This window comes from Uranotaenia lowii, chromosome 2, assembly GCF_029784155.1.
Source record: "Uranotaenia lowii strain MFRU-FL chromosome 2, ASM2978415v1, whole genome shotgun sequence".
Taxonomy (NCBI): domain Eukaryota; kingdom Metazoa; phylum Arthropoda; class Insecta; order Diptera; family Culicidae; genus Uranotaenia; species Uranotaenia lowii.
This window is the reverse complement of record NC_073692.1, coordinates 256,083,304-256,107,877: the sequence shown is the minus strand read 5'-3', so window position 1 is coordinate 256,107,877 and position 24,574 is coordinate 256,083,304. Positions and strand designations below refer to the sequence as shown.

The 24,574-nt window shown below is 35.5% G+C and overlaps 1 protein-coding gene across 2 annotated transcripts in view; it reads left to right on the top strand.

The window, feature by feature from the left end:
• The window catches only part of LOC129747054 (LIM/homeobox protein Lhx5), an 89,630-nt gene that overhangs the window by 18,270 nt on the left and 46,786 nt on the right, over positions 1-24,574 (top strand). For both annotated transcript variants that reach the window (XM_055741069.1, XM_055741070.1), the window contains exon 3: positions 5,033-5,256. In XM_055741069.1, coding sequence (XP_055597044.1) covers positions 5,033-5,256 — 224 coding nt within the window. The remainder of the gene's footprint in view (positions 1-5,032; positions 5,257-24,574) is intronic.

The window sequence follows — 24,574 nt, the reverse complement described above, 5'->3', positions numbered from 1 at the left end:
AAAATGGTTAATTTTTCAACATTTGTATGCCTTTCATGTTCATGATTGCTCATTTCTGGTGCCAGTGCGTCTTTTCTGGTTGCCGGCGCTTTTGCCAAACAAATCGAATGCCATACAACAGATGAAATGGTCCAAAGCTCGCAGCATCCCCATCAGGTACTCGAGCAAGGAGGCAGAGACAACAACAAAATAAAACCCTAACGTGACGCATCATTTGTTTACATAATCGAATTATAATTGCACCACCTCTTTCCCAACTCTCTTGCTCTAGTAGTTTTGAGTTGTTTTGATCTAGTTTCGGTTGTGCTGCTGCATGCTCACTTTGGGAGTTATTGCAGTGAAATGATCATCGACATGGTGTCAGGACCATTCGTGATTGCCCCATCCAGTCGAGCCGAGCTTAAATACATACGCTAGGAAAGTTGAAGTTTCAAATGAGCATGATGATGGTCATGCCGACGGAGACCATCAAATCAAATTGATGGAGGGAAACTAATAGGTGTTTCAATCATTTTTCTCTATTTTTTTTTTGGAAACGTCTCATCTAGCTGACCATGAAGGTTTTGTGTGAACTCTTGCTTGGAATGATGGTGATTTAGATCTGGTGATGGGCAGAGCTTGGAAACATCCAAGTTTTTACTATGATTTAACTATTAATTGGTTTAAACAAATAAAATATGAACCATTATTTTGATTACCGGGTGAATCGTGTCACACATATTCTGACCACTGAGCAAAAACTTTCCACAACTATATAATAAATTTGAACGAAAACAATGTAAATTTTATTAGATTTCAGAAGATTATGAATCTCAACTTTCGTGTAGTCCTTCTATATTGAGTTTTGTAAATAGCATAGCCGTTGAAACGAAACGAAGGGGGGGGGGGGGGGGGGCGGGTGTTTCGAGTTTAACCCTTCTCCCCGATGAGGGTAAAAAAAAAAGTCAGGCAAATTGTTCTTCTCTAAACTCAAAACTTCAAATTCCTCATCAAATTTGAATTAACGACTAAACGAAATCAAGAGTAACAATCTCGACTCAGAATTTAGGCCAAAAATTTCGCGATTTTATCCCAGGTCCACAATTTTACTATAGTTTTTCAAAAAAAAACTCTCACTTGTTGATAGATATATATTTAAAGACAGATCAAATTTCTATGAACGACTAGCCGAAATCAAGAGTAACAATCTCGACTCAGAACTAAGGCCAAAAATTTCGCGATCTTATCCCAGGTCCATTCTACTATAGTTTTTCAAAAAAAAAACTCACTTGTTGATAGATATATATACATATTAAAGACTATACTCGATACGCTATCCAAAGATATTCACAAAAGAAGTTTATGCATGAATTTTGGGTACAGTCCTTAGTCCCAAATATCGAATTTTCAATGAGGTTATATTAAGGTTGCCAGATTTTTTTCAGCACGTATCCGGGCCGCACAAATCCGAGCCGCACAAATCCTGGCAATTTTATACAAAAGCCCGGCAAAATTCGAGCATTTGATTTCAAAATTGACGACAAAAATTCCGGCTATATCCGGGCAAATTTTGTCAAAATTCAGAAATTACTCAAAAAAAAAATCAAGAAAACATTTTTTTTTTATCAAAACTTTTCGACAGATTCATATTCAAGGCTTCCAAAAAACCTACCATAATTGTTTTTATAAATTTCGTTTTGGAGGCATAATTTAAAAAAATTACAACACGGTTTGTTTTTCTTTTTCCGTTTGATTGATTGAAATCGGGCAAAATCTGGGCATTTTTCAATGAACTCCAGGTAACCGGGCCAGGGAGACTTTTCCCAAATTTTGTATAAAATATCCGGGCAAACCCGGATAAAACCGGGCAACCTGGCAACCTTAGGGTGGACTCACCAAGGTTGCCTGATTGCCCGGATTTTGCCCGAATGTTGTCACTATACTTGCAAAATCAAAGAAAAAAATAAATTGTGTGATGACATTTATGTATTTTGCGTCCAAACAATTACTGAGCCAAGTTTATCCAAATAATCTGGCTGATGTGTTTTGATTAAAATAAAACAACATTTTGAGCGTTTTTTCTTCTTGATTTTATTGAAGAATTTCCAAATTTGCCTGGGTATTACCCCGATTTTTGGTTGTAAACTAGGAAATCGAAAGCCCGGATTTAGCTATTTTTTAAAAATAAAATTGCTCGGATTTGCCCTGCCCGGATAAGTGCGGAAAAATATCTAGCGAGCTAAGGTTTGAGTCATTTCCGATGTTATGGTCCAATTTTTGTTTTTATAAAAATCAAAAACAGGCAACAATGTAACCGGATTGTGGAATCTGTATCCAAGTTATTATTCTTGACTGACAGTTCGGTTTATCCTTGGGACAAATTACTGATTGAATCATAGTTTTGCATTTTAAATTTAAGTAATATTCATTTTTCATGTTCGAAACTCATCATTCCGGAATATTAAATGAAATTTTTTTAAATAACAAACCATTTTTAAGCTTTGGATTTGAAATAACTTTAAATTTTTATGCAGAATTGAATATTAAAAACTATAGAATTGAATTATCAGAGTTTCATCATTCGGAATTTTCATTAAGAATCACTTGCTGAATAACGAATAAATAATTGAGCATATTCTGGTATAAAATTTTTGCCAAGGGATCCACCGATAGCGAAATAAAAATTATAACTTTTTTGTTAATGAAATTAGGGCTTTAATGTCTTCGACAAAGTTGTTCATCTGATCAAAATACATCAATTTTTTGGATACGTCAAAGTCCTATTACATCACTCTCAGGAGTTACAGTCAAAGTAAAATAATACCTTCAAAACTTGGATAGTTCTTGTTTTTTTTTAACAAATAGAAGATGTTGATAAATCTGAAAAGTCTCAGCAAGCCTTGGTCGAGTGCGGTCGTGTTTTTTTTTCGCTCGTACGAATGTTTGCGTTTTGCGTTTTAGTTTTCTGGGAAGAACAAATTTATTGCATCATTGTCAGAAAAAAATGTTTTAAAAGACATCTGAAGAATTTGGAAAAACAGCAATGCAGTGGCGCAGCCCAATAATTAGGCCACAGCAAGAGAAAAAAAGGGAAAATTTCGCAATGGTCGAAAAATGCAGTTCTTTTTAAGATTGCTGCGATGCGCGTTGCATGTAGGCGACAGATATTTTGAAAAACATTTGGTTGCAACCCGTTCCAGTTTACTCCAATCAGGAAGAATCGGGAGACAGCTCCGTCCTAAACCTTTTATATCACTCAATGGGTTTGGTGAGATCGTTTCTTTTTGAAAATTTATTGCTTTTACTCATTTTTTCAGTCCTATTTGCCGAGTAGGGTTTCCCATATAAATATCCCTTCCCTTTCCTATCTGACTCCAACGCTCTGGGTCGTATGAGTTCTCTGCACCTGAAAAGTTTTATTTGCTGTATCAGATCATCCCCATTATGATTACATTGACTTGTCGCGGTGTGCATTATTGTACTACACTTATTTTTAAAACCAACACTTGAAACGAATATTGAATCCAGATACTCGTTTTGGCATCTTGTGTTTCTTTTGATGATTAAGTTGTACTTTGTGTATTAGTCAATGCAAGATGTGTGTAGTCACCCAATGCTATGCTATGCTATGCTATACTATGCTATGCTATGCTATGCTAAATAGAAGATGTTGATAAATCTATAGAATTTCTTATCAAACCTAACAGGTACACTAAGAAGTTTTGCTACTTAGATGAGTAAACTAGTTTTGATATTGTACCTATGTGTTTATGTTACGTTTTTTCTGCTATATTTTTTTAAACAAACAAAAGAAAAGAGTATTTTCAATGATTCAAAACTCTGTTAGTTCCACCGATTTCCCCACTAATTTCAAATGAAAATGGTTCTGCTTATCACCCACAACAAACATGAAAAGGTGATGTTGCGAAAATTTGCACTGATCGATAGACAAAGCCTTCCAAAATTGCCTATAGAACACAATAAATGCTTTGTATAGAGCTTCAGCAACTTCTAAAACCAACATAATGTATGAGACTACAACGTGTCAGATTAAAAAAAAACTGTTTTCAAGGTATTTTTAACTTTGACTGTAACTCCTGAGGGTGATGTAACAGGACTTTGACATATTCAACAAATTGATGTATTTTGGTCAGATTAACAACTTTGTCGAAGACATTAAAGCCCTAATTTGATAAACAAAAAAGTTAGCATTTTTCATCTCGCTATCGGTGGACCCCTCGGCAAAAAATTTATACCAGAATATGCACCATGTAAAACAAAACAATGTTGATGAAGACATCAAATGTCTATTTCTTCATCCCTGGGCACTGTTAGTTTTGTACAGATAGATTTATGTTCTGCACCACTTTGCAGTGGCATCTGTTTGATATCTGAACGATATCCAAAAAAGGCTAATTTTTTACGTTACATTCGTCTGCAGATTACCTACATACATAAGTGATACGAAGTAACGGTCTTAAACAAAGTTGTTCAACGGATAATTTCCTAAAGAGAATTTGAAATTGGCATAAAAACCATAAGACACAAAAATGATGTTGATTTTTCAGTACAAAATATTCAATTTTCCCATACAAATTTACTCATGTAAACGGTACTCCAAAATTCAGCAAAAAATCATGGATGAGTTTTGAACCAAAACGAAGCTTTTTAGTCTCCAGGAAATTCTAAAATGTACTCAAATCGATTTATTCTTTGCAACATAGCTGTTCCATCTGTATATAAAAATGAGAGCAACATTTCGGCATTATACCATCTTTAATTGTACGAATCAATTCCAAACAGGATTAATTTTGCAATAACATCTGCATGAGTTGGCTGAAAACACAATTACATTCAAAACTTTAAAAAGGTGTTGGAAATATTTATTAACACATTGTTAGACTAAAACTTTGTTATTCTTTTAAATGTAGGAGGCAAACTGATTTACTTTTAAATGTAAAAGGCATTTTTGAGTACCTTCATTGCATCGTTTGATTTTACTGAACACCGCCAAGAAATTGATGCTATATTTTTCTTGATTTTCTCCTTTCAGGCGATACGGTACTAAGTGTAGTGGTTGTGGTCAGGGCATTGCGCCCTCGGATTTAGTGAGAAAACCCCGTGATAAAGTGTTTCATCTGAATTGTTTTACGTGTTGTATATGCCGGAAACAGTTGAGCACCGGTGAACAGTTGTATGTGTTAGACGACAATAAATTTATTTGTAAGGATGACTATCTGCTTGGCAAAGGACCTCACCACCCATCGTCGATGACAGGTAAGGTGTTTTTTAATGTGTTTATTTTCACCAAAGTACTTCTTTAAGGCAAAACGTTAAGATTTTTGGGTCACAGAACGTTTCAGAGAGTTTCGGGAAACATGTTCAAAAAGCCATGAAGCCAAAGTGATGCACTTGATCCGTTTTTTTTACATTCGAGTAAAAAAATCATCCTCTCAATCTCTTTTCAAGGGGCGCAAAATTTATGTGAATCTGTGTAAAGGTAAAATAAGAGACCCCACCCCTCCAGTGCTTCACGCAACGAAAAAAGAAAAATTCGATCTGGTTCTGGCAGGGTAAATCCTCGCATACGTATACCGATATCAAATATTCGCCCTGAAGCATAATCCTGCCCTTCCCGGGAGACAGAACTGAGAAGACAGATCCAAATCCCCCCATCTCACCGGAGCAGTGGCAGTAGATACCTAGTAGGCTGTGTTGTTGTATATGCGCAGTCGGCGTCACGGAAAGAAGGAGAATTCTATGATGATGGAAGCACATGGGTGGGAAAACGCGTCGCCGCTGTCTATGATTTACACTCCCAAAACTCACACCACAGAGCCGTTCAGTCCGGGCCACCACGGTCGCCATCGCTGTCATCGTTGTTTGGCAGGCAAACACGTCTGTGAGTTTCGTGAAGTACATAAATAATTGATACAGTATACATAGAATGGACCATCGAGAGTAGTAGAACGCAAGAAGTTGAAACGTTTAATGTCCCCAGTTCTGATGTTGATGTTGTGCGTGTACACAAGAACGTATACAGGGGCAGCCGTTCAATTCTTCTCAACCATTTTAATTTGTCGCCACAGTAGGCCATAGTTGAAATACGTTCTTAAAGAAAGGGTTTGATCTTGAAATCGCAATCGTTGAACACAAACTTTATCCTCTTCCCGCTATCAGGAAGCATTTTAGCAAAAACAATTAATCTCTATTAGACAATCATCGATTTTTTAGTCTGCAATCTCATTTGGTACTTTGGAAAAATGATAATCTGATAGCAGCTACTGAACAGTAAAGCTTGTCTAGAAGCTAAAAAAGAAGTTTTATTTATTTGCAGGGGACCTGGCACGAAAATGACATAATTGTCGAACTCTGTCATGCCATGAAAACAAGCTGATAGCCAACCACAGAAAAAAATGACAACTTTATTGAATACCACCCTACGGGTCTGTACTACTTTTGTGACATTTTCTGCGCATGCTATCTAGTAAAATTTTCAAACCACACACTGGTGTAGGTACGTAGCTCCATGGGTGTTTTTCTCATACCCATCGAAGAAGTCTATGAGCGTTTTCACGTAAACAAATGTTGGTTTTATAACTTCAAACACCGGTATTCTACTACGGACGACTATTGATTGTTTGCAACGTTTTGTGTTCGGTTCTCTGAAAGCAACACAGTCGGAATGCACCTGAACAAAGCAGAATACTATTTATCTTCATTATTTTTTGAACCCATTCAGAGAGTCGTCGCAGCGGGTACCTCTTGTGGCCATCTTTCCGACCGCCCACGCCGTCGCCTGATGTGATGTGGATGTCGTGCAAACCGCGTGCATTGTAAAGGCATGTTTATGCATTTTCGCTACTGTTTTGTATTTTGTGGCCACCTTTTGCGGTTTTCTGAAGTTGTCGCTTTTGACTACTGTCGGGCTATTGGAAGAGTTTTATTTTTCCGATTCCCGCATGTTGCATTGCGACAGGCATTATTTTAGTTAGATGAACATTGTTGATGGTGGCAGATAAAAAATGTGGCTTTTCAACGACCTCAAAATGTGTCTCGTCAGTTTTTTTTTCTTATAAATGTTTTCGCATATTTTTCTAGATGATCGTGTCTGTAGTCTGTAATCAGCATGGTTTAAACAAATGGAATACCAACTTGAAAACTATCCAAGATTCTGAGACGCTTCAAAAATTTGTTGAATTGAAATAAAAATCAATTTTGATTGGCGCAAGACTCATACAAAAGAGGCTATACAATAATAAGGTAGGTACAACAATAATCAACAGCAAAAAAAAAGAATGATAGAGTTAAAGGAAAACAAACAAAAACATTTCACCTCAACAACACCAAAGCATTGAATTCATAATTTATGCTTACGAGCAGTGCTAGTTGAATCATTAACGACGCTGTCATCGAATGTCGTGCAATAGTTATTACTTTTTTCTGAACGCTCGCTCTGCTTTTTCCCTTGTCATATTTTCATGTTTACTACCGAACCAAGGACTCGCCCCCTTTTTTTCTGCTCTTGGTTTCAATTCTCTCGATTTCGTTATGCTATGTCATTTTATTATTCCCTTCTTACGAGCCACCCAAAATGCGACAAGCTCGCACACGCGATTCTTCTTCCTCTACGAGGTTTTCTTCCGATCCGGCTAAGGTGTCCAGAACATGATTCCGGCAACATCAAGAGACCAAACCGACCACCGACCGAATACGAGGTCCTGGTCGTATATATGCTAATTTACCATGGACGACAAACGAGATAATGGTCGTATTTGCATTTTAAGATCAGCTTTATTGCAGAGCTCGTACAGATCTTTACCGGTCGGTCGACGCGGTCTCACCAGAACGACCTGTCGGAATCGCATTTTGGGCAGAAGGACTACCATTGTGGCGGTTCGTATTTAGGAATTGATCCCTCAAACACCAGCATGATCAATTCCTCCTAAGCAACGATGGATTAACTTGTTTTGAGCCTTTTCAGCTGAATAGGGGAACTGATTTATAGCCTTTTAAAAAATATCTCATGAATTTCGAAAATATTTTCAATTGGAGTTCTCTTTATTTGTATTTTAAATTGAAGAAAAAATTAATAATATGAGTTTTATTGCGTAGTGTCAGCTTTGTGAATGGAATGTGATGTTAGAATTAATATCTGATTGTAGTTCATGAGGATCAGTAAATAATCTGAATTCTGTAGATTTGTGAGATGAGTATCTAGATTCTTTCACTTTGATAGTTAATGTAGTAGACAATGACTGTATATTAATTTTAAACAGTACAGAAGCAACTGAAAACAGACTTTCGTCGGGTTAGTTTATTTCGGTGATTTTTGCTTACAGTTTTAAGCTTACAAAATAATTTCGATTGATTCGTCTGGACCGATTTTTTTTCAAAATTATTTTGACAAAAAAAAAGATTTCTCTGAACTTTCCGTCTGCGGTAGTCTCCGTTGTCTTTCGGTAGCACTATTTCCTTGTTTTGTTTTTTCTATTTAAGCTAGGAAAAACTTTGAGTTGACAACAGACCGTAGAGTTTCATACGTTCTTTCTGATAATTCAAATCGAACAGGTAATTTTTTGATGAGGGTAACTTGCACTAGAATTTCTACCGGATTTTTCCGAATTTTGCTTTAGAATTTTTTTCACAAGCTTTTAAAAAAGGCCTTTTAGTCTACAAGTTTTTTCTTTGGAGATACAACTTTCTTATAATGTTTAGAATCAAACCCAAATTTTTGGGTAGTTTTATACATACAGTTACGTAAAAAAAAGAAATCACGTGAAGCTGCGCTCTCTTTTCCAACTTTGACAAACTGCCATTTCTCGGACGGTTAAATTTTTTTTCACGAAATTTTCACACAATGTAGACCAACTAACGCTCTACAAAATTTGAAGTCTTCATAATTTCTGGAAACAAATGGAAATTTGGAATTGCTTCATTAAATTCACTGTATCTTTGACAATTTTTATTGAAAATGCTTGAAATTTGGTCCAAAGATGTAAAAAAGTATGGTCTCGTTCCTGGCCAAGTTTCATTAAAATTTATTCTCGCGATCAAAAATGGTGCCGGTTTGAGAGCCAAATCACGGCATTGGGATTTGCTTCACTTTTCACGCCGTATTTTTTTTCTTCGGTCGCGGTTTTCTTCCAACTCCTTTGCCGAAATAAATAAATAAATAAATAGATCGGAGCGCCGTGGTCCAACGTCATCCGCTCCTGGAACCGCTTCAACACTCTGGAGACGGTTGAATGTTGAATGTTCAACATTTTTCGCAACTGCCGGTGCGACAGGTCAGGAAAATCCAGGTGTTTGGAAAGAATTTGTTCTCTCGAGTCGCGTTGGTTCACCTCCATTTGCGTTGAATCGAAAAACGCGACTTCGAGTTTGACAGCATGTAAACAATACTCATCAATGAGAAAGGGTGCAAAATTTGGAAGATTTTTACACAATGGTTGAAAAAGTTGTGCCCTGTTAGATGTGTCGAAATAATTTCGTGTTCATCCTTTAAGTGAGGAGAATTTGGCAATGAAAGTGACAATGACAAGTATAGAAAACTTCAATTTCGCTGTATGCAGATACTTTTTTTCTTCTATAGGTTAAGTAATATCAACCATAAAAATCTAAGTTTTCAAAAGCTCCTATCTTTTTTTCAACTCTCGTGTTTTAATCGGCACTGATACAGTGAGCGAAATAAGAATAGCACCACTATGTGTTTCGCTTGTTAAAATATGAATGTTTGAAAATCACCAAAATTTTCTTCTATAAATTGTTTTAAATTGTTTAACGGATGAATCAAGCATAAGTTTACTTTTTTTGGACGTTGCAATTGGCGTTGAGGATCAAAACTATGGAAAAAGGGTGCGAAATAAGAATAGAACCACTTGTGTTTTTTCAACAAAAACAAGATTATTTCTGAAAATTTACTATGTAAAAGTGAATAATAATGCTTCTACGAATTATTTGAATAGTTTACTGCATTTTAAGGAGTTTTCTAGAATTACAAAGATTTTCGAAGGTTTTTTAAATGGTGTTTTAAGAGATGCTCTTCTAGAACTAAGGAATTTGATATTTGAGCTGTAATTCTTTACCAAACTACTTACTTTCTTTATTAAAATGACGTGAAATGATGAATCAAACATTTTCGGTTTTTTTTAAATAAGAAAAAACAGGTTGGTATTCATAAACTTAGATTTTTTTTTCAATAAACATCACTTTTTCCAGTTTCAAGTCATAGATGGCAGCACTATCTTGCCGTTAATACCAAATTAAGTCTCAATATTTATTTTTCAGGTTTATTTCGGCCCATATTCATCATTTAGATGTAGTTTTCCAACACAGTTTTGTTGGAGTTCACGCTGCAGAAACCTTTTCCGGATTTGCAGAAAAAAACCACCAGCACAAGAATATAACACCGCCAAAATTCCTGCACATCTCAACTTCCGATTCAATTGCAAATCATACCAATAATACTGCTAGTTATCTGGTTCATCAAGCTCCATCGGAAAGTACAAAATTATTCTCATTATCGGTCTTAGAAATTCACTTTTATGGGTTCATGATAAAATTCTTATTTTTTGATATTGTGATCTTACAATTTCCAAGGCGGTCACACGGTACCAAGTACTTATTTCTTGACCAAAATCATCCAGCACACCTGAATTAATCTCAGATATTCGAAAATGGGCATCAATTCGGTTTAATTGCAAGATAGTGCTGCCATCTTTGACTTGAAACTAGAGAAATAGCGTTTGATTATTTAAAAACATCAGTATTTTTGAATTTGAAGCCTGTTTTTTTATTCAAATTCAGATTCAAATCTATGTTTCGTCAATTTGCATCATACTTATGAATAATAATAAAGAAATAAAGCAGTTTGATAAAGAATTACAGCTCAAATAACAAATTCCTGAGTTCTAGAAGAGCATCTCCTAAAACATCATTTTAAAACCTTCTAAAATCTTTGTTATTCTGAAAAACTCCTTATAATGCAGTAAACTATTCAAATAATTCGTAGAAACATTATTATTCACTTTTACACAGTAAATTTTTAGAAATAATCTTGTTTTTGTTGAAAAAACACAAGTGGTTCTATTCTTATTTCGCACCCTTTTTCCATAGTTTTGGTCCTCAACGCCAATTGCAACGTCCAAAAAAAATAAACTTATGCTTGATTTATCCGTTAAACATTTCAAAACAATTTATAGAAGAAAATTTTGGTGATTTTCAAACATTCATATTTTAACAAGCAAAAAACATAGTGGTGCTATTCTTATTTCGCTCACTGTACAAGTTTTTTTTTTAAATGTATTTATTTCAAACGCTGCTACAAGTTCAAAAAATATTTGTTCAAACAGCTTGATAAAACTCTGTTGTGGTATGAGCCTACTTGGTTGAATGATTCAACTGAATCAAAGCAATCGAAAGATTCCTTTTAATTCAACCACGGTAAATGAAAAGTTCATATACCAGTATTTCGATAGCAACTTACTACCTTCTTCTGCCGAGCATTCGGAGGTTTCTGCTACCTAGTAGTAGCTTACCTAACCCGGACAATATAAGGGAGGGAAACGATACACATTCATCAATCGAAAACGTTCACTGAAGAAGGTAGTAAGTTGCTATCGAAATACTGGTATATGAACTTTTCATTTACCGTGGTTGAATTAAAAGGAATCTTTCGATTGCTTTGATTCAGCTTGATAAAAGATAGTTTTCCAGAGTATTTGATTAAAAATGGAAATGAGGTCTTCTGACGCCACTGGAAGGGAAAAGTGGTACCAAATATCGGCATAAATCTTTTTGTTTTCAAATATCCTTCCATGTAAAATTTGGTTGCATTTGCTCGATTTGTATTTTATTTATGTAAAAACTCGTAAGAAAGGACCCCTCCCTCACTGTTATTTCCACATTGGAAGGAGGGATGGTTCTCAAATAGCATAGCATAGCATAGCATAGCATAGCATAGCATAGCATAGCATAGCATAGCATAACATAGCATAGCATAGCATAGCATTGGGTGACTACACACATCTTGAGTTGGCTGATACACGAGGAACAACTAACAATCAAGCTCAACACTAGATGCCAAAATGAGTATCTGGATTCAAGTGTTGCTTTTGACATCAGTATGCTACCATTATGTACACCGTGACAAGTCAATGTAATCATATGGGGATAATCTGAACAGCGAAATGAACTTTTCAGGTGCAAGAGAACTCATGCGACCCTACAAACAAGGATGCTGTTTCAGAAAGGTAGAGGAAGGGCTATTTGAGTTTATAGGAAATCCTACTTGGCAGGAAGGATTTATGTGTAAAATTTTTTGAAATGTGCACGAATACACAGAAAAATAAAAATGGAAAGAGCTACCTTTCATTAACATTCCGATGTGGAATCGTTAACCTGTTTCCTAGTTCCAATCCTAGTCCAGTTTTCGGTCCGTCCGGATCATTTCCTGTGAGAATATGATCTTTTCCTCAATTTCTTATCACGCGGAACCAAATTTCGTGCGTAGCCAGCTGAGCTTGGGCGAGGCTTGATGACATGTTAAGACGCTGCGAAGCTAAAACTATCCGCTCTGTTATCGGTAACCAGAACTGCATGGTTTTCCGCTTCTGGGATTCGAAGATTCAAATACGAAAAAAATCCACTATTTACTTCTCAAATATCTAAATTTTCGGAACTTTTTCATCAGCTTGAAAAAAAAAACACGTCACAACGCAACAAAGGATTGCTTCGATCTCTGGAAGGAGGGATGGTTCTCAAATACTCATAAAAACATTTCTCATTTCCAAATACCCTTTAATACCAAATTTGGTTCCATTTGTTTATATCTCCCTACTAGAAAGAGGAATGGGTGCCAAATATTCCTTAAAATATTTCTCGTGCCCTAATACCACTGATCACACTGACATGACACTAAGAACAAAAATTGGACCATTTTCTGGCTGTTTTTTTATTTTTTTATTTTATTTTTAGTCTGACAAATGATTTATATTCAGTACACCACAATCTTCTAAAATCAGTTATTAGCACATAGGCAGCAAAATAACCGACCCCCTGTAAATGTGTCAAATATTGTACAATTTTGAGAATTTAAATTTTTGGTTGGAATTGTAATTGATCCATTATTCAGTGACGGTAACCTTTTTGTAGAATTACATAATAACAAATGAAGTTCGAATAAGAAATCTTCAGGAAAGTGTGTAAAATTTCAAATGCTAACATGAATAAAGACGCTATAAATTTACTTGAAACAGTGACATCTATTGTGCCATTCAAAGGTTCAAATCAACTTATAATGTACCTATATAGATTTGGAAAAGGCGTTATTCGATATGGACTCTTTATTCATTAAAAATTTATTTATTTTTGCAACACAGCTTTGGAACAAGTTTTCGCTATATCCACTGCGAAATGGATCATTCTTGTCGATCAATCGCACGCAGCAGTACTGATTCTAGGTATCTCGAAGCAGGAATTTTCTCGAATCACTTTGGATTTTTATTGTTTGAAACTTAGTTTTAAGGAAATAGCGAATGAGTTTTGAGATATTATTTTTTTTTCACCTGTACAATACGACTGATGTGAGACGATTCTTGTCTTCAACATCGATTTTTTTAAACACAGCAATTTTTCTCAGTATTGTATTTACAATTCTCATTGGTGTGTTTGAAGACAAATTGTTTTAAGAAAGTCGTTGGAGTTTTTGCACGTGTTTCGTGGACTAGCTATTACGTCTGTTCTCTGTGCTTAAATTTTTACTTATATCGTACAGATAATTGTTTTCGACTGTTGAAATTGTACAACAGGAAAATATTTTGGCATTTTCAGTCAGTTCACGGATCCAAATCATCGGATCCTAGAGTATAAACACAAGATGTTTTGGATCCGTGAATTGACTGAAAAAGCCGAAATATTTTCCCGTTGTTATTTTCGGTCTTTTGATTGAATGCATGGCAAAGAGACAAGAAACCTCGTATAAAATGAAGAAAAGTTCTTACCGAAGGTGAGTAAATTATGGATAGTGTGTGTCTGTAAGTTCTACACAAGTCGGTGACAAAAATCGAACAAGAATCGATATCACAAAAATCAAGAGGCACAGTTGAAATTTATGGTTTAAAATTTGTCTGCCCAACAAAGCTATGCTTTACGTTTTGCTATATTTTTGTTTCGGAAAAAAACTCATACCTGAACAACATACATACATTACTCACTTCCCAGTGTATTTCAGTACATGTATGTATGTTCTGTACGTTGCTCCGACCAGACCAGATCGTTATGCTTTTCTTACAAGTTTTTTGGGCAAGGTCCTGCAGTGCATTTGAAGAATGGTGCCCGGGTCATCTCCATATTGTGTTGGAATACGAGCTACAACGGCAGATTTATTGGGTCTTTGAACACGGTTGTGTATTTTATTGAAAGTGCTTTTCTTTCTGGTTTCGCCCGCAATGCTGCGATCTTACTGCCATTGCTGAGGTTGATGCAGCTGAAAAAGGAAAAAAAAAGTCCACTCCATCCTCAGTGATGGCCGCCCGGCGAATGTTGTTGTTGTTGTTGTTGCGCTGCTGCTTCTGCTGTTGCATGGTGCATAAACCGGCGGAAAACGGCACAAAGATTTATGTCGAACTAAATTTATAGCATAAAATCAGTTGAGCATACGGCACAAAACCGACCGACTGCCATTCTCCACCAGAGTGCAGTGGCCATGTCCACCTTCCTGGCTGGCGACCTCGCTGAACTGCACGCCGCGCCATCGTGAGACATGGAGGGAAAGCTTGACGGAAAATTTCAAGACCACACCGCACTACCAAAGTAAGGTACCCAGCCACTACACTACATACTGTACGCCGGTGTGTGTGGGGGGAGAAAATTTTCATAATTGATTCATGCTGCAAGGAAATTAATCTTCCCGGACATGGTGATAAGTTTAGCTGCAGGATACTGGATCTTGGAAAAATGATCTCCTCTTCTCATCTCTTCCTTGCTGCTCATTGTCCAATACCGGCCCAGTGCCCGTACCATTTTGAGCCATATTTTTCAAAACAATTGGCAATTCAAATGATTGCTTGTCATGTTGGGCTATGAGTGCCTTTTTAGCATTGCACTTTTTTTATCCTTCAACTTCATTCATTTGCCAAGAGCATAATTAGCGCCAAGTTAAAATTCAATTTATCTTTCCCGGTGGCCAGCAAGCGAGAGACTACAACCATTTCCACTGCACAACAACCCATTCCTGGATGAGATGTCTAACGCGTGAGACGGGGGAATTCATAATTCAATCAGCCTAATTGCTGTGACTAATGTTGATGATAATGCTACTAATTTATTTAAAAATATTCCTATCTATGCCATGAGCTGCAGATATCCATATATAACATACTACCTAGTGTGGCAAGGCCGTGTGGCGCTTTCCAGTTTTGCCAAGCTCCTGCCTCCAACATGGGCCGAGGCACGTGTTTTATGACTTCTTGTTTCGCTCTCTATCTTAATCAGTCGTAAATCTTTGCAGCGCATCCGCAAAATACACAGCCAAACGTACAATCTACGTACCTAGTCGGGAAAGTTGATAGCTTGGAGATAAATTGTTACACTTGTTCGTGTTTTACATATCAGCTAGGTATATCTAGCAAATCATGTTTATGGTTTATTTTTTCTCATAACAACTTTACAAACTGGAAAATTGAACTCCAAAGAGGCCGCCGAGGTTAGGCTTGGAGCAAAGGAGGAAAAGGTTATCATACAGCTTTGGAAATTTTCAAATTGACTTTCATGAGCAACTAGTTAAATAATCTCAGATGAAAATATTATTGCAAAAAATAAGAAATAAAATTTATGCTTAAAAAATTTCATTCCGTTGTAACAAAACATTATTTGAAACAGATTCAGATCAAAAACACAAAAAAATATAAGTTTGACAAATGATAAGGTAAAGTGAGCAGAGCACACTATGCATGAAAATGCAAATCAAAGATTCACCTTTGAATTCTCGCTTCCTTATGCTGGAATATGATTGTTTTGCATTAAAATTACATCCGTTCAAACGTTATTTTTTTATGATTTCAGATAGTAGATTTTTTTGTAGTATTTTCACCCCTAAATGTATGCAACACCCCTACGATTTTTTTAAAAACATTTTTAGCAGAAAAAATGAAAAAAAAAATGAAAATTTTATTCGACCAAAACAAAAAATTATTGCAATTGGTGCTTTATGTGTAAGGACATCAAAAACTATAGATTTTCAAACGTATTCATTTGTATTTTCATTAAAAACAAAGTTTGTTGCAACGTACCTTTTTTCATAGTTGGGTGAAAATCACCTGTTTTTGAAACTTCAAAATAACTGATGAAACCAATAGTTTTTCTGGTTACTTTAATTTGATGTCCCATAAACCTTGAAACTTTTGATGTACAAACGGTATGATTATCTTTCTATATTAAGTTTTTAGAAGTCATTGAATTTGAAAAGTGTTGCATAATGCCCCAATTGACGGTATTACATAAAGATATAACGAAATCAAGAAAATGGAATCAAGTCCTCCCACTCTAACTCTCGAAGAGTACCTTCTTGAGAAATCTTTAGTGGAAAAAAATGCTTAGTTAACATATAAAGAAATACAATGCATCAATGACAACTTTTATTATTTAACGGCAATTAGGACCTTTAGAAGAGAAGTAGGCGATGGTTTGTTGGTATCGCACGTGTTTTTCACTCCGTCGGGGTGAAATTAAATTTTTGAAGTTTAAGTTGTTTGTTATTGTGAATCTGTGTTCCGTGGTATTCATCCACCTCCAGCAGTTGACATTGTTGATTGACCCGCAGCAAAAGGAAACACATTTCCTACTTTAAAACTGGTGAGTTCGTTCCATGATCCTTCTAATTTTGAATCGATGTTCCAATCCGGGAGTTTCTACTTGAGAATTCTGAAAATTAGAAAATCCTGAAATACCGTTAATTGATTTATGAAGAGACGTCAGGTGATCCCGCATTTTGCGGAGAGTTAGTCGCGAGAGAATCAATTTTTTTTTGTACGATTTATTTAACGAGGGATTAACCTGCAGTTTTCACCCTCGAGAAATTTGTTTTGGATTTACATTTAAATCTCGTTAAATAGTTTACACTGTTTAAAAAATTGTATCACTTTTTTCTCCTTTGTTCGGTCGTTTTCTAATTTCTCCGCCAGGCTGCCTTCGGGTAGAATCAGTTGTCTTTGGTCTTCGTATTTCATACACTCCATAATTATATGCTTCACTGTCAGTTGGACACCACATGCATCGCATAATGGTGTTTCCTTTCCCTCCATTAAATGTTTGTGGGTCATCCTAGTGTAGCCGTTTCTCAGTCTAGTAAGGATTTTTTGCTCTCTCTTATCATTCCTATCATTCCATTTTTCCGTAGTAGATTTTATTTCTCGAAGTTTTATATTCCGTTGGTTTTGCCAGTTTCGTTCGTTATGTAGTTTCAACAACCGAGAGAATCAAAACATGCTACAGTTGAGCGCCGAAACCTAACGTAAATTTAATTTTATTTCTTGATTTTTTTTTTAAACTTGACAATAAGCTAGGCTTGCCAGATACTTTCAGAAAAAAGCGGGACATTTTAAAACAAGGACAGTCAAAACAAGCGGGACATCTAAGAAACTCTTAAAAAAGCTTAATTGTATTGCCAAATTTAGACGTATTCCATCGACCAAAGTTATTCATAGAAAGTACACTAAGATTTTTTAAACGCGGATTGATTTTGCTCAGTTTTTCTTACATGACATTTACACGGCTTTTTGCCATATACACGGTTATTTTCACCGTTTTCGTAAATTTACTGTTTTTTGAGGGAACTATTTAAAGTCCTACATGTAAAAGGCGAATTTAATATCGCTTAAAATCCTTTTGTGCAATAACAAATTTCTGTATTTCAAATTTGTTTTAAAAATTTGAAAACCTCACAAAACTTCCATCATTGTATACCGTCAACTGGGGCAACATGCAACAATTTTCAACTTCAATAGCTTCTAAAAAACTTATGTTCACAGTTAATCGTATCCTTTATGCATCAAAAGTTTTAAGGATGCTGGGGCATCAAATTGGCGTAGTTAAAAAAATATTGGTTTCCTCAGTTATTTTTAATTTTCTAAAAACATGCGATTTTCACACTCCTTAGAAAATGGGGTAACTTGCAACAAACTTTGTTTTCAATTAAAAATCTTATGAACACGTACGAAAATTCATAGTTTTTAATATATTTGCGATGCCTTAAAGACCATTACGCATGACAACACCAATTGCAGTAGTTTTTGGGTCTGTAAAAACAAATTTTCACATTTTTTCTGAAAATAAGGATGCTGCATACATTTAGGGGTTAAATAATGCTAAGAAAAATTCTACAAGCTGAAATCATAAAAATAAATGTTTGGATGAATGAAATTTAAATGTTTACAAACGCGTGATGCAAAACATTCATATTCCAGCACATGGAAACGAGATTTACAAGGTATTTATTTGATTTGTATTTTGTTGCATTTAACCCCAGACACCTAACTGAATTTTAAAAATATTCATTTAAAAAAATTGGGTGATTGTTCGAAAAGTATTTCTACCCAAACAATGTTGGTATACCATGAGGAAACCTGTAAAAAGTTTGTAGGTAATTTTATCAAGCCGATCCGTCATACTGGGTAAAGTTTTTTTCGGCATCAAAAAATGTTAAAATTTGTACATTTATTGCTCGATTTTTCAAATTTTACATAAAAATAAAAAACTTAAGACAACTAGCTTAAAATGCGAAAAATTATGTCATCATCATTTTGTTATCATCAAAAGATAACTTTATTACAATACATTAAATTAAAAAATGATTCAATGTAGTGTTATATAAATGTTGCATCGAACCCCGCTGTTGCATGATGCCCCGTTTGACGGTACTTTGGAATCTATTATAATTTGAAAGAAACTTAAACAATATTTTCTTCATTCCAAAGTAACTTTCATTGCATTGGTTGAACGTACTCCAAAAACGCTTAGCTGAATCAGAATCTTATTGCAACTTTAGGGCTATTCAGTATTATCGTATGTAAACACTGATAAATTGATGCTTATTTTGAGAAAAACACGTGTTCGAAATTTTTTCTGTCTTGAACCAATGAATTGAGTTTGATTTTTTCCAGTGTAAGTCAGTAAATTTTGTAGAAGTTTTCCATAAAAAAGCGGGACGGCGGGACTATCAACAAAAAAGCGGGACATGTCCCGCATTTGCGGGACGGATGGCAACCCTACAATAAGCTGACTAAGTATATGGATTCACCTGCACCGTTCATTCCTAAGTCCCTCGAAGGAGTCACTTAGCCCACTAATGTTCTACTCGAAAAATTTTCTCCGAAAATAACGTATAATGCCAATGATTTGGAAATGTACGGTTCAATCCTGGTCTATGAAGACTGCTCATGACTAAAGCAACTTTTCGAACCTGTGCGTTTTCTCAAGCATGTTAAGGGTCATTATAAATTTTTCGTTATCCAAAAACAACATTTAACATTTATTTTTGCAAAACAGCAGTAAAAAATCACATTTTGATTAGAGATGTACCGAATATTCGGTCGGCCGAATATTCGGCGCCGAATACTGCCAAAAAACCGTTAAGCCGAATATTCGTCACACCGAATAGTTGAGCTAGGTATTCGGCCGAATAGGCCGAATATTTATTTTTTCAAATTTATACAAAAACAGACATCTCAAATTTTTCAACTGATGTTGGATAATTTAAAAAATATCTAAAAATTATGTTGGAAAACCTTCAAATCATCAAAAGCTTATGGTTTCAGTAAAACTTTCTAGATGTTTTCGTGTATTTTTCACTGTAAATAGCTTTACACTTTGACTTACGTTTATTCCAAATTTACTTGATATAACCAGGCTTGCCTATAAACCAAATAAAGAATTTAAGAAATGATAAATCTGACTGGGATGGCCACATATTTTTTTAAACTTTCCGTATTTCACCCGGGTTTATTCAGTTTTTTTTTTCTAAATCAATTTAAAAAAATCGAATATCTCCTTGAAATTTTTTAAATTATCTGTTATAAAACGATTTTTAGAGTAAATTTATTCATAAAATCTTATGAACACCGCTGTTGAAATTCGATGAAAACTTTTGATTTGAAGTAATTTTATTTCTTTTTCCTTTTGTATGTTGGAGAATAATGGTTAGTTTCTGTTCGGATTTTCCCTATTTTTTTTTAAGTTTTTCAAAAAATCGTTCAGACCCGGAAGTGTAGATAAGTGTCGTAGAAAGTATTGTATGCTTGAGGTCAGAGATCATCATTCTTTTTGCTAACTATTCTGATGACATCTAGCAAAAATTAGACATTCATCTTTTTCAGCTATTTCAAATAGCTTAACATCTGTTTTGACATGTTTTGTCCGAAATTTCACTGGAATCCAACCTCTTTTGTGATTAACGTCCTAGAACCTACAAGTCATCTTATGTCTTTTTAGCTAATGGTGACATTTTGAAAATAAAATTAGAGCTCTACTTAAAAAAGATCTGATACATCTGGTTGAAAATAATCGACTTAAAAACACGAGGAACACTAAGATGGCAGAAATAGAAGAATTCTATTACAAGTAGCAAAAAAAAAACTCAACAGAATATTCGGCCGAATATTCGTTTGGCCGAATAGTTGAAAAGCTCAGTATTCGGTATTCGGCCGTTCGCCGAATACCACTATTCGGTACATCTCTAATTTTGATAAATCTGATGAAATTTTTCGATTCATATAAAAGTGAAGTGTGAGAGTATTCTGATTTTGCCATTCCATGTTTCCGAAATTATTATCGTTAATTCTTATCTTTCGATTCTTCAATTGTAACAAGAACATTGCTTTGATGTTTCGATATTGCTTTGATATTCGCATGAACAACATTTTTTTCCAAATAATTTTTGCCCTTCTGAGCATTATAGGTAAGTCATAAGAAGCGAGAATAAACGAATGAAATCTAAAAAACAACGAATTTAATGTTAAAATTCTGTGAGTTTATAGAAAGTTTGTGAAGGTTTTATCAATTTTTTTTTTCAAATAATGCAAAAATTACATTCAGTTTTATACATTACATCCGGATTTTCTCTGATGCTGGAATGCCACGCCAGTAAATAAAAAAGAAACCGTGATTGGATACAGCATACGACGAGTACCTACCCATATCCTACTCGCAATCGCTGAGCCGTGAACGGTTCCATTATTATGATAATTTGGGAAAAACAAAATCCTGTTTGTATTGTGTGCAAAGATTATCCTTCACCTTCGATGGTTGAAGAGACTGGAAGCGACGTGGAAGCTACATAGGACCTACGTAGCAATGTGAGTCCCCAGAAAATAAGCGAGTGTGCGAAACGAGAGCTTAAGCAGGAATTGGTGCCCGGGGGTTGCCGGTTGCTGGTTGGTGACATTTTGCAGCTCATGCAGACCACGGCAACCACACAGCGCACAGCGGCTCTTGCACACGAAACAAACCGTGACGCTACACTTCGGTCGTTGGGTGTAATCGAGAACCCATTCTACCCTCTACTTCCCTATTGTTTTTCTTTGCCCGACACATGCGGTATTATCGTTTGGTGTTGGGCTTTTTTTTTTACTTCTGTTGAGCAAAGGTGGTTGTGATAACAATTGTGCCGGATTCTGTCAAAGAGAGGAGGGTCGCATTCGAAATTGAGAAATTGAAAGATTCAACCAAACAGAAAAGCAGGATTAACTACTTACTTCTACAATCATGTGATTTGGACATTTGTGATTTTGGCAACAAAAAATCGCATGATCTTGTCGATTTTTCGGAAGTTTTTGGTTCAAAATAAAAATTTGATTTAAAATAAAAAAATACAAAACTTCTATGCTTTCCGGAAAAAAATTTACATTCTGTTTGATATCATTCTTTCTTCAAATAATTTAAGGAAGAGCAATCTTTTTGGGGAAATGAAAAACTCCTGTTTTTGCAACTGTTTTTGCAACCTCGATAATTATAAGAAGTAATATTTTACATGGCGCTAGGAACAGAGGCGAGGAAGGTTTATGAACACCTCACGATATAGATAGAGATTTATAATTCTATATCCAGTTTAGAATACGTAACCATTATTTTGAAAAACTAATGACACGCGTTCCATAGTGTCGACGAAATGAAGGTAAAAAACAAAAGATAAATCTCTTTTTTCAATCACAGTAAAAAAATGCAATCCATACGTAGATCACATATAAATTTTTGATTGAAATTCTGGCCTCAAAGTGGGTTAAAATCCGGCTTGGGTAAAATTATTCTTTTTATCTTTGGTGAGAACCACAAACATTTCAACAAAGATACATTTTCCAACAATTTTCATTCGAAGGATATGTCAAAAAATGAAACATCTACAATATGGGTATCAGATGAGTGGGCCTCACGAGTAGTAGTCGAATTTCGTTGTCCAACGTCAACTTGAAATCCAAGATGGCGGCTTGCACTCACTTTGAAAATACTGCAAATGACTGAACCTCCACAATATGGGTATTAGTTGAAAGGGATCAACGAGTAGATGTCGAATTTCGCTATCTGACGCCATCTTGAAATTCAGTTCAGAATATTCAATGTAAAAATTCATAAAAATTTGTGGGATCACTAGAGGACGTTTTTGACTTTTGCTCTAGGAGATTTTAATTCATTTAACTATAGTTGTTAATTTAAGCTTGAAAGCTTAAGTTTTGGTTTGAAGTTCCTTGAAAAGTTCCTTGAATTTCTAATATTTTACCAAAGTTCTGTAACTTTCTTCTCAGGAGTCAAAGTTGTTTGCTGTCTTGAGAAAGTTGATTATTGTTTTATAACCTTTGAAGAAAATGAAGTTTTTAGAGACAGCAGAATATTTGGATTCAAAGTCCCAAATTAGTAAAAATCATCCCTGAAACTTGCCACCAAGAAAAAATGTAAATTATGCAGACCTGTGAAATTGATGCCATGTTTTTTTTTAAAGAAGAGATTATATTTCGTTTACGGAAAAATGTTCAAATCATTCATGTTTTATGTGAAAATTGTGTTACATAAAACATGAATAATTTGAAATAATCTCACCGATACCGAAAGATGGTGTTTTTAAATTGAGTGCTTTAACACTTCATTTACATATAGGTACAGGTCAAGTTTGTTCAAAATATGAGCAAGAAATTACGAATTTAGAATTTGTAAACTAAAGTATGGATAAATATTCCAGATTACAAAACTATTAAAAGAAAAGAGATTCAAACATGTACAGTTGGTTAAATATTCCAACAAAGTTCCTAAATTTAAGGAATAACCGCCGTCAGCTACCCCGAACCACAACGAAGGACCACTAGCTCCTGTCCACCGAAACAGAGAAGAAAAAAGCTGCAGTTTCCATCATGTTTAGCTTAACGACTTTACGTGTAAGAATAATACATATCGCAAAAGCCCTTCTCATCCGATATCAGTAAAGCGTGTGATTTTGTGCGAGTGAGCAAATCTTCTGGACCTTTGCACAGAACCCGGTCTGGTCTATGTGAAACCTATGTAGAGAACCTCCATTTTTGAATCCGACGTAAATGCGGATTTCGGTTCGGAAGGTCTTTGTTACTCTTTTTTTATGCTTTGCTTCCCTCTTTCTCTCTCTCGATTCGACCAAACCGAAAGGTAGCATCGGCATCTCCTCCGGTCTGAGAAGGATTAGAAATGCGCTTTTTAGGATTAGCCGGATGGATGAATTCAATGTGTACATCCGATTCATCCCGGGGTGGGAAGGAGAAATTTGCTTAAACGGATCGACCTAAAAAGAACATTAGCGTACTGCACCGAGTAGTAAAAAAGGTCCCGACAGGACGATCGAGGTCACAATCAATGAACGTCGGTATGGTCAAGCTTTCGGTTCACAGCCTTGTGTGGGACGAAAAAAAGAACAAAAATAAAAGACCGCTCATGTGCGTGTGTGTTTAGCCAAATTTGTAAAACTGGCTTACGACTCGTTTTGGGCTTAACTTAAACCGATACAGCGATTATCTTTCGTCGGTTGGCTTCGGACGGGAGAATTTTGCCAAATTGTTGGTTTTTGTCAATTTACTAATCGGTGAACATTTTTAACTCTCCGAATCCAGTTAAAAGGAAATGTGATTAGGTGTGTTTATTTAGGCGAACGATTAGGAAGTGCTGTTTGTGAGTTATGCCAAAAAGATTTGATCAGGAGAAGGGAAACTGGTTTGGCATGCCGAGCATTTCTCTCTTTTGAGCCTTGAATAAATTTTACTAACATTTTTTGCAGACATTTTTTTAAGCTTATCTAAAAAAACGAAAAAAAATCGCTTAACTTTTTTGGAAGCGAGTTTCGAAGCCTACTATGTAAAGGGGGCCATAGACTACACAAATTGGCCTGTACAAATTCGATGATTCCGCGTCCATTGTTTGATCTATGCTCGCCCACACACTATACAAACATATTTCACGCGAACACAAATGATTGCTGGCGAAAACAGCAACAGCAACAAAAACAACCATCTCCACCCCGGCTGGGAGAATGTTTTGTACAAAATATTTCGATCCCGACCGATTTTACTCCAACCGTTTGGGCGCTCAT